Source organism: Glycine soja, chromosome 1 (assembly GCF_004193775.1).
Source record: "Glycine soja cultivar W05 chromosome 1, ASM419377v2, whole genome shotgun sequence".
Classification (NCBI taxonomy): Eukaryota; Viridiplantae; Streptophyta; class Magnoliopsida; order Fabales; family Fabaceae; genus Glycine; species Glycine soja.
Window position 1 is genome coordinate 37,592,477 of NC_041002.1, and position 16,324 is coordinate 37,608,800.

General features: G+C 33.8%; 1 protein-coding gene across 2 annotated transcripts; it reads left to right on the plus strand.

The window, feature by feature from the left end:
* The first annotated feature begins 3,169 nt into the window (after positions 1–3,169).
* LOC114415539 (protein DEFECTIVE IN EXINE FORMATION 1-like) lies at positions 3,170–16,324 on the plus strand. Of its 2 annotated transcripts, XM_028380295.1 has the most exons (13): positions 3,170–3,618; positions 4,683–4,793; positions 4,880–4,962; positions 5,821–5,938; positions 6,043–6,203; positions 6,405–7,030; positions 7,150–7,220; positions 8,249–8,505; positions 8,995–9,176; positions 14,801–15,084; positions 15,165–15,282; positions 15,366–15,548; positions 15,641–16,324. In XM_028380295.1, exons 1-13 carry the CDS (start codon positions 3,464–3,466, stop codon positions 15,953–15,955), a joined length of 2,664 nt encoding a protein of 887 aa, XP_028236096.1. In that variant the 5' UTR covers positions 3,170–3,463; the 3' UTR covers positions 15,956–16,324. The 2 variants fall into 2 exon arrangements, with proteins under 2 accessions (XP_028236096.1, XP_028236104.1); XM_028380303.1 differs by lacking the exons at positions 3,170–3,618; positions 4,683–4,793 and having other exon boundaries at positions 6,066–6,203.

Here is a 16,324-nt window from a genome sequence, read left to right on the forward strand (position 1 = left end):
GCAAAGTTAGTGCTTAGCTCAATAACAATATATAACATGCAACCCCTTTGGTTTCCACAAGGGGTGTGTGAGGATATTGATAGAACTTGTAGAAACTTCTTGTGGCCCAAGAACTGTAACACTAGGAGTTGGAATTTGGTGAAATTGGAGAAGATTATCAAACCAAAGGGCATGGGTGGTCTGGGCATGAAGCTTGCTCGTACCATGAACGTTGCACTGCTAGGCACACTAATATGAAGCCTTTTGCATGAGATGGACAAACCTTCTAGGTTTTGTCCTATAAATATCTACAAGTGAATGGTATTCTTAATGTTACTCACTCCATAGATGATTCATATATGTAGCAAAGAATTTTGAAAGCTATTCAGGTCCTCCATGATGGCTTCAAGCCAAGGCTAGGGGCTGACTAGTCTTCTTTATGGTTTTCAGATTGGGTAGCACATGGTCCTCTATGAATGACTCGCACTTAAAGGTGATTGATCGATCTGTGTCCCAAACCCAATGGAGTATGGGACTTCAACGAACTTAATGTTCCTCTTCCCATAGATATATAAGATTATATCAAGAGCCTTAATGTCCTATTAGGTCTGGAAAGGAGAGATTCAATGGTTTGGTTAGGCGACCCTTCAAGGCAATACAAGCCAACATCATCGTGCAAATGGTGAATAAATTTACTTCTAGGTCAAGAACAATGCCACCAGAAAAAGATCTAGCATCTCCTTGTCCCAGAAAATATTTGTTTCTTTATCTGGAAATTGTTTCAGAATGCGATAGTTGCAATCTAGTAACCTTGGCTTCCTGTCCCAGATGTTCATGTGATAATGAAAGCCTTCTCTGTGTCCTTCAAGATTGTCCCTACTCTTATGAGTTGTGGCTTCAAATGAATGTCTTTAATCAAGCCCTTATTACGTAATGGAACCTCTCCCAATGGTTGCTAGATATTTTTAATTTGCTTGATCCAACAATGATTCTAGCCTTGATTGGTGGGCTTGGAAGTGGAAATGTAATAGTATTTTCGAATCCCAACACTAACATCATTCTTATGTTATTTGAATGATCCATCCTTCCTCTGCTGAGTACAAACAGTTTAGCCCTAAGGATACGAAAATACTAGTTAGCACTAGGTGGACCCCCCTTTTCATCTTTTTGTCAAAGTCAACGTGGATGGTAGCTATAAGATGAATGCCATGGTTATGGGTTTTGGTGGTGTGATATGTAATCAAGTGAGATGTTGGCTAGGTGGTTTCTATTGCCACAGGAATGAGGGCGACCCCTTGCTGGCTAAACTCCTTGCAATTGAGCATGGTCTCAATTATACTTGGGACCGAGTCTATAAATCTGTGGAATGCAAGTCTGACTGTGTAGCAGTTGTGGAGATGATCTCTTGCTCTGATGAGAACACCATGGTCATGCATCAACATGCTCTTACTATAAAATATTTTATATGAGAGTCTGAAGATTAAATCTGGATAGTATAATCAAACATAAAAGATTAATATTTAATATTAAAAATTACATGACTTGAAATGATCACATAACATTAAAGTAGAAACAATTTAGATAAAAAAAATTAAAATACAAAAAGTTATTTATCTACTATATATTAATATTATTATTATTATTATTATTATTATTATTTTGTTCTATGGGATAATGTCATGTGGTATTTTCATATTCATTTTGTCCAAAAAATATTAAATGAAATTAAATCATATATTTATCTTTTAAAAAATAACACATATTTCTTCTGTACAAATAATTCTATCATAAACCAATCACAATAAATAAATATTTAATTAATCATAAATTTAATTATTTTATCAACTAAATATATACGTGATTCTATTATAAACCAATCACAATAAATATTTACAAATATAATGTGGATTTACAAATTATGCTTTGTAATTAGTTATTAATAGGAAATTTACAAATTCTAAGAATTATAAATAATTAATAGATATTATTTTACCCAATTCTAAATATTCATTATCACCACGAGATTTAAAAAATTTTATGAAATAATATTTATAATTATGGTGTTTTCAAATTTACAAATTATAAAAATTATTCTTATACTCATTTAAAATTAGCAACTAAATAAATTTGCTATTAATAATCTCTATTTAAAGAATTATAGACATTATTTATGAATTTTGTAAATATTTAATATATTATTATTTTATAAAACATTTAGATTCAATTCTAATAATTATAATTATACTCTCCTTTTAATAAATAATAATTAATAAATATTACTTTACCTAATTCTAAATACCCCTTATCAACAATGTGGACAAATGCCACTTTTTTTATATTATTTATGAAGATTAATTAAAAAAAAACACTAAATATTTTGCACCAATAGCACGGTAAGAAAAAAGAACTAAATTATTTTTTTAAGAAAGTAAGAGAACATGAAGACATTGTTGGAATTTTATATTTTGATAATTAATATGGACTAATATTATAAAATAATTATATTATTAATTTATTATTAGTGGGTTTTATGTTTTGTGATCAAATTAAGTGAGCTTGTTAGATTATCAAAGAAGATTATATGGATTTAAATGAGTAGATGTTAATGTTATCCTACTAGGAGTTAATGTGAACCACATATTATAAGAAGACTATGATCCTTAATATACTCAATGAATAAAAAAAATTCATTCTCTTTTCTCCTCATACACGAGAGGTTAAGGTCTATGAATAGAAGAAGAACCACTATAAAGTCCAATTATGTTATTAGCTGGGTTATTTGTTGTCTCTATAACAATTCATAGGGGATCTTAAGAAGAACATATAAATCAAGGAATAGCTACGAGTATTTCTCTATCTTTAATAATAAAATATGTTGCGGATCTTAGAACCTTCAGTAATTGTTCTAGGTTAGGACCTACTTATTCCTTTTAAATTTTTTGTTAGAAAATGATAATGGATTGTTAATGTAAACATAAATGGGAAGTGGGAAAAAATAGAAATAATATAAGTTGTGATAGGAGAGATAAATGATTTATTTTTTAATTAAATATCCTTATAATAAATGAAAAAAACAAAAACTTAAAGGAGTATTTTTGTTGTAAATATATATTGGGATTTGCTAATGTCTATTTTAGTTAAAGTGCATTAACAACCAACATCATTATATATAATTCTTTTATTCTTTTATTTTTGAAAGAACCCCATGTCCCAAATTGAGTCCGATTGAATTGATGTACCTACTTCTTGATAAACTGCGCTGTAACTTTAAACCCCTCTTTGTGCATCACCGACCGTCAACTCTGTCTCACTCACTCTTGTAGATCGAACGCACCCAAAGAAACCCTGCTACTGCCACCGCGCTAGCTAGGGTTTCATTCCATCCACTCCCAACAAACTCACTACGCTGAAAGCAAATTGCTGATTATCGCTTCCAAATCTCATCGTTGACCAATCCGGTGGAGCCGATTCCACAGTAGATGACATGAAACCGTGCTTGCGGACAAAGCCTCTTCTTCTTCTTCTGCTCTCTCTGCTACTTCTCCACCACGCCACCTTCGTTCTCTCCGATGATTCCGACAAGAAAAACACCTTCCGCGAGCGCGAAGCCTCTGACGACTCCCTCGGATACCCCGAAATGTAACACTCTCATTCATTCGTTACTTTCATCTCGTACAATTTGCTTAGTAGCTTTCGAATTTCAATTTTAAGGCTTGTTTGTTAACCTGTTTAATTCGGGAACTGATCGCTTTTTCTACCGAGCTAGAGAAAGTAATTGTTGTTTCTTTAAAATGTGCTGAAACAATCACACTTTTTGATTAGAGTGAAACTTAGATGTAATTGCTTAGGTTGTTTTTTTGTTGTTCTTCGATCAGAATTGGTGTTTGTCTCTGATAATTTGCGTAATAAAGATTTGTGTTAAAGGTTAACATAGGGCATCGAATAGAAATTCTAATTCTACTTAGAGAATGGAACACCAATTCATTCATTCATTTCGTCTCATACATTAGCTTAATGGCTTTCGGTTATAAGGCTTGTTTGGTAGCCTGTTTAGTTCGGGAACTGATTCCTTTTTGTACCAAGCTAGAGAAAATAATAATTATTTATTTAAAATTTGCTGAACCAATCACATGTTTTGATTAGGATAAAAATTAGATGTGATTGCTTAGGTGGTTTTAGTGTTGTTCTCTAATTGAATTGGAGTTTGACTCTGATAATCTGTGTAACAAAGGTTTGTGTTAAAGGTTAATGTAGGTTATCGAGTTGAAACTCTAATTCTAATTAGAGAATAATCCTATTAGGGTGTTTGATTTCCATTTTCGAAAACTATTTTTAGTTTTCAAAATGCACCTAAACAAGGTTTCTCAGATAACTGATGAAGAGTATTGCAAGGCACAAAGTAGAGTGTGGAATTGAGGGAGAAGTTGAACAAAATCAAAACTGAAAAAAGAAAATGAGAAAAATCTCCTAGCTATTTTTGTTTTTTTTTAAATATTGTTTTAGAATCATTTTTTTTTAAATTTAATAGTTGGATGATAAATTGACTAGTAGTGTGAAATTGTTTTAGAAAACAGTTTCTATAACCAAAAACTGAGAAGGAAACCAAACAGGTCCTAAAGTATTTATAAAACTGTATGCAAATTTTGTGCTTCTTATTACTCTGTTCTTGAATATTTTTTTTTTTCTGTTATGGGTGTGGTTAGAGATGAGGATGCACTTGTGAATTCGAAGTGTCCCAAGAATTTGGAGCTCCGATGGCAAACAGAAGTTAGTTCCAGCATCTATGCAAACCCCTTGATTGCTGATATTAACAGGTAAGTTGTTTATGTGCTTTGCTTTTTGAGTGATTTGTGTTTGTGTAATTTTCATTTTGTTGAATGTCTGCCTTTTTGTTTTGCAGTGATGGGAAGCTTGAGATTGTGGTTCCGTCTTTTGTTCACTACCTTGAGGTTCTAGAAGGTGCTGATGGGGACAAAATGCCAGGTAAAAGAATGTGGGGTTTTAGTATTTTTCTTATTGTGATAGGCTTGGGTCCATGAGCTTGGGATATTTATAGAGGATGAACTATGTGCGCCTTCCCTTGATCAATTTTATTTTACTATGGTTTTATTGTAAATAAATTAAGGTTGGTTGTATTTTATAATATGAAGGTATGCTGTAGGCTTGTGATTAAAAGAGGCTTAGTCTCAGCATAAATTTTTCAAGTTATATGAGAAGTAATGAGTAGCTAAGGTGAGTACTTACAGATCTTATGTAACCAGAGAGAGGCAAAAGATTTAAAAGCTTATTCTGATCACTGCAATTGGTCTGTGCCTATTTTGCATCACTTCTGGAAGCTAATGTAATAGCTGTAGCTTATGGAACACCTTACTTGAGCTACATGGTGCATTACGCATGGGTGATGACCTAGATGTTGATTTATTCATATCGTGAAATTTGGTAAAGTTTTGTTTTGGTTGCCAGTTGTGTAACACATCCCTCAACTTTTGTCTGGGCTTGAGATATGTAAAAGTTGACAATAAAGTATGATTTAGCCACATAGGCTTAGTTGTTCTTTGTACTGAAAGCAGATTTGACCTTGCATGTCCCCAGCACTTGTAACTTGTTCATAAGGCCTAGAATTCTTCATGGCTCCTTGAGGAACAATAGTAAATTACTATAGCTATGTAAGGTGGTGGTGGGGAGGGAATACTGAAAAGGGGTCAATGTTAATGTGCTGTTCAGACTTGTATAAACTGATTGTTAATGCTTAGGATCAAGACTTGTCCTAGTTGTGATTGATTGATTAACTTGGGTTTGAATTTGAGTTTTATAAAAAATAATCTTCTGAATGGTTCTTAGGCTGGCCAGCATTCCACCAATCAACTGTGCATTCTAGTCCTCTTCTATATGACATTGACAAAGATGGAGTGAGAGAAATAGCTTTGGCAACCTACAATGGTGAAGTGCTGTTTTTCAGGTGACTTTCTTTCCTTTTCCATATTTTCAAAATTTTGCTTCCATTAACGATTACCCATTACTTGTGGTGCTTTTATCAAGGTTGTAATAAGTTACCAATTTTAGGGTTTCGGGATATATGATGTCAGATAAGCTTGAAGTCCCCCGTAGGAGGGTGCTAAAAAAATGGTTTGTGGGCTTGGATCCTGACCCAGTGGACCGTTCTCATCCAGATGTTCATGATGACCAACTTATCCAAGATGCTACTATCAAGAATTCTATGTCTCGTAAGTTTCTGCTGTACTTACTACTCAGATCAATGTTGTGTAAGTGTATGGTCTAGAGATTCTCTTATTTTCATTATCAACCTAATAAAATAGCTTTAATCACAGGGTTCAACAATTGCATACAATTTTGGGCTTCATGTATTGTAAAATTTACATTTAATTAATTAATTAATTTTATCTGTGTAATGATTCTCCTTGTAGAAATGAATGGAAGTAGACATGAAGCCAGATCTTCAGCTGCCATATCAACAGAAAACCACCTTGACTCAAAAAAATTGCCTAATCCTGAGCCAGAAAAGAAAATAAATGGTAGTCAAGCAGATGAAAGTATTAAGGTGCCAAATCCTGAGCCAGAAAAGAAAATAAATGGAAGTCAAGTAGATGAGAGTATTAAGGTGCCAAATCCTGAGCCAGAAAAGAAAATAAATGGAAGTCAAGTAGACGAGAGTATTAAGGTGCCAACGATTGTGGATAATTCCTCTGTGAATGCTGGGTCTCTGGAAACTGTTCATGCAGATAATAAAACCAGCACTGGGAGACGTCTTCTGGAAGATAACAACTCCAAAGGAGCAGAGCAAGGTGGTTCTGAATCCAAAGATAAAGAGGGTATTCATGCTGCAACTGTGGAAAATGATGAAGGCCTGGAAGCAGATGCTGATTCATCTTTTGAGTTATTCCGTAATAGTGAAGATCTGGCTGATGAGTATAGCTATGATTATGATGATTATGTTGATGAATCAATGTGGGGTGATGAAGAATGGACTGAAGTTAAACATGAAAAATTAGAGGATTTTGTGAATGTTGACTCCCACATCTTGTGCACTCCTGTGAGTTCCTGCTTTATCTTTTTATTATTATAAAAATTATTAAATCTTCATTCTGCTTAGTTCTAAGAAAAAAGTATAAAAACTTGTTGTCTATTTAGTCATCTTCTTGCCTTTGCCAGGTCATTGCAGATATTGACAATGATGGTGTTTCAGAAATGATTGTTGCCGTTTCTTATTTCTTTGATCATGAGTGAGTCCATCTGTACACAGTTTTTAAATTTCAATTATACCTTTATTTGGTTTTTCTGTTGTGACAATTATGTGATTCAAATTTCATGGTTAAATAAGTTGCTAGCTGTACAGCTTTTTTGTTGTCATTCAATATGTGCATCCTGGTTAACCTTTTATTATTGAGGAAGGTGAATGATCATCTAATAGTTCTTTAGTTGTTTAGAGTCCTTTGTCGCTTACTTTGTTTCTTGACACCTATAAGAGCCAAATTAGTATCATCATAAAACAAATAGATGAAAAAAAAGCTCCCAACACACTTCAGTCTTACTTGCAGACAAATAGATTTAGTATAAAGTTCACCAAAATAAAAAAGATATAGTATAAATGACTTCAACTCAATCTGTATGAATAGACAGTATTGGGGACGGAACCCAATTCTGTGAAGGGTGTTCTGCGCTTCTGGCACCCCTGGTGACTTTTTACATTATCAGATAGCTAAAAATGAAAAATGTATCATTATTGTTCTTGATAGAAAGATTAATATAATTATTAAGAATGCCTTTCTGATTTTGTCTATCAAGAATTAGCTACAAGATGAAGTTGTAGGCAATGGAATGATGCAAAACAAAAGAAAGCTACTATGATAAAGATTATCTTGTTTTGCGTTCTTAATAAACTTATTACTTTAGATATGAAAAGTCACATGTATTTTAGCTCTTAAGATGTAATGTGTTGACAGATAATGATTTTCTGCGAAATAGAACATCCATGAAACTTATTTCTTGTTCTTTACTTATTTTATTGAGAGATCAAGCCATACTATTATTTTATTTTACTATTCAATCATCTCTGCTTCATTTATTTGTTTGCTAGACTGGGAATGCTTGTTATTTTTTTATTAAACCAGTTTTTGAGAAGTTTTGAAGCATTATTCTTTTTGACTACCAATACAACATGTGGTTCTTATATTGTTATAGTCTGCATCTACAAATGAGTATTTGTTGATTTAGTGATCTGTCAGTAATTATCCACCTTTTAAGCTGTCAGGTATTATGACAACCAGGAGCATCGGAAAGAACTGGGTGATATTGACATTGGGAAATATGTTGCTGGTGGTATTGTTGTTTTTAATCTGGATACAAAACAAGTTAAATGGACTGCAGAACTTGATCTGAGTACAGATACTTCAAATTTCCGAGCCTACATATATTCTTCCCCAACTGTCGTAGATTTGGATGGTGACGGGAATCTTGACATTCTTGTTGGAACTTCGTATGGCCTGTTTTATGTGTTGGATCATCATGGTAATGTCTAGAGACTGCTTCCTTACTATTTCTGTTGTTTTAAAAATGTTCAGGTTCTATGTTGCCTTCATTGATTTTCTCTCAGATTTTATTTCGTTAATAATTATTGATGTTAATGTTACCTTATGTTTTGATTTTCCTCTCTAAACATTTCTGGTAGTCATGTCTTTGTTCCTCCCTTGAAAGATGTCTATCATTTTAGCGAACCTTTGTTTTCCCTCCCTTTTCTGCTTTGTTTTATTGCTGTTTCCCTACTGAATGATGCATAGCATTGCAAAGTTGGATTTGGACATGTTTTGCTCTGAAATTGTAAGATTGGGGACTGAAAATGTATTTAATTTTTGGCTTTCAATTTCGTTGATCGCAAGTTATTCTCTTAGCAGTGTCATTATTTGTTTGTCAAAACTTGATATTTCAAATCAAGGGTTTTTGGTTCCATGTATCTATACATTGGTAAATTAAATGCTAGTTGTTGTTTTTCTCAAATAGGTAAGGTTAGACAAAAGTTTCCTCTTGAAATGGCTGAGATTCAAGGAGCTGTTGTTGCGGCTGATGTTAATGATGACGGGAAAATTGAACTAGTTACAGCTGATACACATGGAAATGTTGCTGTATGGACTCCAAAAGGAGATTTAATATGGGAAAAACATCTAAAGAGTCTTATTCCTCAGGTAACTTGCTATCACAATCTTTCTTAGCATTTGAATGAATGTTGCATGATTTTATGCATTGAATGTGTGACACCCTCAACCCCGACAGATATATAAATAAGAAAATCATAAAAATATGAAATTTTATTAAACCAATTTTATTCAAATCACGTAAACAAATCTATGAGGGTAAAAGGGTTACATTCGTTTCATTCTTATCAAATAAAACTTATTAAAAACATCTCCGATTCAAAACAAGATCGTTTAAGTTTACAAAAGGAAACAAATTAAATAGTAGAATAAAATAAAATAACATGTTCAGAATATTATGCCAATAATATAGAAATCCATATCTTAATGTCACATCCTATCAGAGTGTCGTGTCCCAGCAACCGTTAAACCGAAGTTCTTTAAAGCCATCTACTTAATCATCTGTTCCCACGAACATAAGGTTCGAGATCATCACAGGATCTAAATACACACAACACACAGGAAGTGAGTTATCACATTCCTAAACAGGTAGAGATAAACAAAATCACATATATCTAAGTATAATAAGCTCAACTTAGCATATTTCAGATCATTTTACTACTCATGGTGTAACATTACTTGTTCTAAAGATTTAATCACAAAATCACATTCCACACTTTCACATTAATCACATGTTCAGAACAACACATCTCAAATACAACATAAGGTCTCACTCACATAATTCATTACCCACCATCGCGTAACAAGTTACAATAGTCATTACACAAGCGTTATGCAACAGATACACTAAGACTCAATCCTATATGAAATGTGATACCATGTTAGTGAGAAATCTCGTTGGACGCCTAGGAATATATGACAAGACAAACCACATACTTGTAAATCAGATAACTCTTACTAGGTAAAATCATAAGAAAATCGGTCAGAGTCATGTTGTTTTGCGAGAATACTCCAACCATGTGGGATCGATATATACTTAAAGGAACACTCAAACCAGGTGTATTTATTCCAAGGCCTAGACTCTGAAGAGTTTGTCAGGGTTTCTCCCTTCTGATTCAGGTCCAACATAGAAAACATTTTAACACGTAGACTCTATCTATGAACTATACAAAACATACGACTCCTCAATTATTCTCAAAATGATTTTATCTTGTCGCACCTCAAAGTGATTAAATTCGTTGGATTCTCACAGTGGTTCCCATCACAATACTCATCACACATTAACTCGTCGCTTTTAAAGGCTCTTACAGTCGTGTGATTGTATGATTCATACCTCACAACTCAATCCACACAACATCTCAATACACATGTATATTACAATTCAATACATACTCAATTTATCAGATATACTCAATCTCAATCACAATGGTATAATTCCAAAGTAACATGTTATCACACCTCATGAATCATATACACACCACATAATATTAATATATATATGGTATAAACATAGACTTTACCTATGAACTATGCAATACATACAACTACTCAATTGTTTTCAAAATCATTTTAACTTGTCACGCCTTAAAGTGATTCAACTCGTCGAGTTCCTACATTGGATCCCATCACAATACTCATTGTTCTTAAAGGATTTTACAATTGTGTGATTACATAGTTCATAGCTCACAACTCAATAAATACAATATCTCAATACACATGTATCTCACAATTCATTACATCTTCAATTTATCCCTTACACATAATTGCAATCACAATTTCATGATCCTAATATAACAACTTATCATGCTAATTTAGTAAATCTTGTCCAAAACACAAATAAATTATACAACAATATTTCTCACAACATGGGACCTCAAACAATTTTACATAATCATATCAAAATTAAAGGAATCAAAATCATAAGTTAAAAACACAAAAACACCAAGAACACTCAATTTTATCAACCAATTCGCATCAGGACATCAATTGGTCTGTCAAACACAACAATCTCCTAATTATAATCATAAAAGAATAATTACAATACAATAAACATCTCAAAATAAACCTAATTGCCATAAACTCATCCGTTACTTCCAAGAGGACTCACGTGTGTAGTCCGATAGCGATAATGACGTCTTCAGTGGTTTCCTAAGATTTCTCAAGCTTTTCCCTTGGTTGCTCTGTTAGGATTTCCAAGCGTTAGAGAGAGAGAAGAGATTGGAGCCTCCATTTCACTGTCTTTGTGCATGGGACATTTTTCTCACCACATACATTATTTTGCAAATTCCATCGGTGGGGATGTGCAAGAATGAGTTCCAAACCTGGTGTTCAAATTTCACGACGATCCAACGGTTAACGAGTCCAAGATCATAGTTTTACTAGGATAGGTTTGAATGTATGTGCAAAAAAGAGAGTTCCAAACCTGGTGTTCAAATTTTACGACGATCCAATGATTAATGAGTCCAGGATCGTAGTTTTACTGGGATAAGTTTGAATGTATGTGCGAAAAAGAGAGTTCTATGCGAGAGATATTTCTCTCACCACATACATTATTTCGCATATCCCAAAGGTGGGGATGTGCGAAAATGAGTTTCGAACCTGATGTTCAAATTTCATGATGATCCAACGGTTAACAAATATGGGATCGTAGTTTTGCTAAGACAGGATTGGGTGTATGCAGGAAAAAGAGAGAGTTTTGGAAGAGAAAAAAAGAAAAACGAATTTGAGAAGAGAGAGCGTAGAAACATATCGTAAATATAAAAATTGACTTAATATGTCTCTACTTATAACTAGGGTATTCTCAGCCTATTATTTACTCTTTTATTTTATTTTATTATTTTATAAAAAAGAACTCTATTTTACTCCCTATCAAATGAATAAATAAAACATTTTTTTTTTTATTTTCTAAGAATATATATTTATTTTATTTACCTTAGAATTATTATTTTAATTAATAAAATTATTTCTCCTTATTTATTTAATTACAAAAATCTTATTATTTTTCTAAAAATCTATTTATTTTTATTTTTTTTGAATTTATTTTAAAAAAATGGAGTATTATAGTATGTGGTCAATAATTATTCTTGTTTACATAGCAATCAATATATATGATATAGGATTTTTTTAGAATTGTTTGGATTGATGGGATAAATAATTACAGAATGAACGTAGACTGTAGTTATACATGTCAAAATGATGAATATTGAATTTTAAAGATGAAAGGTAGAGAAAAATAAATAAGGGGAAGTGGATGTATCACTCCACTTCTATGTTTGGTTCACTTCCTTTTGTGAAAATTGTAAATCGTTATAAGCTTACTTATAATTTTCAAGTGCGACATGGGAGTTGGTCGAGATAGAAGACTAGAAGTATGAAACTTTTATTTTTAAAAACTTCTTTCTCTTTCTCTGTCATGTTGACGAATGATGGAGAAGAATCGTAGTTTTTTGGTTTGAGGAAGAGGAAATCTGTGAATGCTTTCTCTCTCTTTCTTTCCTTGTGTTTATTATTAGTATTTTTAAACAGTCTTGTTGACGAATGATGAAGAAGAACTGTAGGTTTTTGGTTTGAGGAAGGTAAATCTGTGAATGTGTTTAGAGTGGATGGCTTCTCTTAGAATGTGGGTTATGAGCTTAACTCAACCCTATAAAACTGACTTGTAAGACGAGGGTTGCCCCCACTTGAATATTTTAATTTGGTCATATTTCTAGTTTATGTGGGAATATACCACTGAACCACCACCCTCAAGTTTGCACTTTAGGCGACACCCAAAGAGGCCGGCAGGCTAAGGGGTGTCTGCAAATAAGGCGGCTCTTTCAATAGCTTCGTTGGAGGCTGGAATCATTATGACACATTGCTGCATGGATTCTTCTATTATTGCACACTATCTTCATCTTCCATCACATCCACAAGAATGACTAAAGTGAAAGGGAACTCTTGGCACGTAGTATCTGCAAATTCAGGATCAGAAGGTAATTCGAAGAGTTGTTGAACCTGAGAAATGATACTATGTGATATTTGATCAAGGCTTGATGGGAAGCATTTGCGAGAGCACTGAGGGTTGGATATGAAACTTTGTAGAAATTCTTGATCATTTTCAAAGAAGCTTTTACGGATTATGAGTGTTGAGGTTTCAAATATGGTTGATGCTCTAATAATACCTTGATATGAGAAATAATTTGAACAGTGTTGAAAACAGTCATATGGTCTACATGAATCTCTAGATTTGGGGTTCATTGCCAATTCTTCTGTTTCCACATAAAAATAGTATAAACCTATTCTTTCTTCTAGGTTGGCCATGTTAAATAGTGCATACGGAGGAACAATACCACAATGAACAATGGTGTGGATGAATAGTACCACACTAAACAATGCATGCGGATGAACAATTGCTATGAACAACACTGCAAATAGTGTATGAATAGCAAACTGTTCATGGTGCTGTTAATAGCAAACTATTCATCTGCATGCTTTGTTTACTGTTGTATTGTTCATCCACGTGCCCTGTTCAACATGGAAAAATAGAAGAAAGGAGAGGTTTCGACTGTTTTGATGTGGGATGTGTTCAACATGGAAAAATAGAAGAAAGGAGAGGTTTCGACTGTTTTGATGTGGGATGTGGGAACGGAAGAACAAGTGATGATGCCCAAACCCAGAATTACTGCTCTACACTGTTCAAAGTATTTCTTGCATCGTGGTATTATTAGAGCATCAACCTCAATATTAGGCTAAGAAAGCTTCTTTGGAAATAATCAAGATTTTCTTTGAAGTTTCTTATACAACCCATGGTGCTCTTGCTACTTCTTCCCATAAAGCCTTGAACAAATATCACATAGTATTGTTTCACAGGTTCAATCACTATTGGAATAACATTTTGTTTCTGAATCTGCAGATTCAGAATGCCAAGACTTGGCCTCCAACGAAACCATCCACTCTCAGAAAACATTGACAAATTTACTCTTCCTCAAACCTGAAAGCTACCGTTCTTCAACAAGACCGTTAAAAAAAAATACTAATAATACAGGCACCAGCTGACATAAACAAATGATGAAGTTCCAACTAAAAAGAAAGTAAGTGTAAAACAAGTTTTTAAAAACAAAAGTTCAAAACTTCTAGTCTTCTATCCCAACAAGTTGAAAGCTTTATATTCCTAGGAAATATGTATGGCATAGTGGCTATTAGTATTATGTGGAGTTACATTTCTTGTTATTGTTGTTTCTCTTTAATGTAAATCAATCTGAAATGATTATAAATAAGAGGTGCTGCTGACTACTAATTTCATCATATATTATTCTCTTCAACACTAGACTTGATCTTGAAGGGATCTTTGGACTTCCAAAGGGTCAATAGAGCAAGTCCTTTTATCTTATTAGAAGACAAGTGAACAAAGTCAATGAAACATTTTTAGTCTAGGTCTTCACAGTATTCCTCAAGAGCTATCGGTTTTACTTTTTGAATTCTGTTACTTTGCTTCCAAGTTGTTAGACAAATGTGTTGCTGATGATAGATTATAGAATACTCGCGAATATCACTTTATGTAGGTACATTAGATTTAATTTAGACAATGTGTTCGTCTGAACCAATTAATGTTTTTTAGGTTTGCTTAATTTGATCATATTTATCTCACTCCTTCCACACATTTGCATTGCAGTAGAAACCGTTTAGGCGGTTCATTTGTCTAATGTTTGATTGAGAATGTCTCTCACTTTCCTTAGGGTCCTACTGTTGGTGATGTTGATGGAGATGGCCATACTGAACTTGTTGTGCCTACACTATCTGGGAAGATTCATGTTCTTGATGGCAGGGATGGGTCATCTATTGGGCGGTATCCATATCCAACTCATGGAAGAATAATGAATCAAGTTCTTCTAGTCGATTTAAGTAAACACAAGGAGAAAAGGAAGGGATTAACTATTGTTACCACATCATTTGATGGTTATTTGTACCTCATTGATGGACCTACTGGATGTGCTGATGTTGTTGACATTGGTGAAACTTCGTAAGAGATTCTTTAACCTTTGTCTCTTGAATATGCTTTCTGTCCTACTTTCTTGAAGTTATGTGCCATTCTTTCTACAGTTATAGCATGGTCTTGGCAGACAACGTTGATGGTGGGGATGATCTTGATCTAATTGTCACAACTATGAATGGCAATGTCTTCTGCTTCTCAACCCCGTCTCCTCATCATCCCCTAAAGGCAGGATATGTTTGTAATATGTTTGTAATTTGATCATTGAAACAACTTTGGTTGTTACTGAATGGCTTTATACGTTGTTTCAGGCATGGAGGTTGCCTAGTCAAGGAAGAAACAATGTTGCAAATCGTTACAATCGTGAAGGTATCTATGTTACTCATCCTTCTAGGGCATTCCACGATGAGGAAGGCAAAAGCTTTTGGGTGGAAATTGAGATTGTAGATAATTACAGATACCCATCTGGGCATCAAGGACCATACAAAGTCACTGTAAGTTCCTAACCAAATTAATTTCTTTAGATTTATTTGGGAAGCACTCAATTTATGTGCCATTCTTCTTTCATGCCATGTAAATTCACCAGACTTCCTTGCTAGTACCTGGTAATTACCAAGGAGAGAGAACGATAAAGTTGAACAATACCTATGATCAACCTGGTAAATATCGGATTAAGCTGCCAACAGTGTCGGTAAGGACCACAGGAACAGTTTTGGTTGAGATGGTTGACAGAAATGGACTGTATTTCTCTGATGATTTCTCTCTCACATTCCATATGCACTACTATAAACTGTTGAAGTGGCTTCTTGTTCTTCCAATGCTTGGGATGTTTGGTGTGCTTGTGATCCTTCACCCACAAGGCTCAATGCCATTGCCATCTTTTTCAAGGAACATTGATTAACGATGATTACTTTGTTTCATACATTAGGCATCATTCAGTTCAGAAAATGTGAATATTTTCATGCCAAATTGAGTAGAATCTGCTATGGTGTCTGCCTTGGGTGCTGCGGTGAACCTTGATCACGGAGTTGAAACAATCTTTTACAAGCTGAAGAATTAGTTCAGATAAAGTTGAGGTTACTTTAGAGATAGTCGAAGATTGCAACAGAGTGAACGGCACCTTAATGTCGGGATTTTGCCCTTAAATGTTGTAGTGTAGTTAATCCGATACTGTAATGTTTTACTGAGTTACATATACTTTTTTCCATAATTGAAACAGAATAGATATTTATAATTAATACACAGTTCTCTCCGCGTTTGCCCTTTTCCA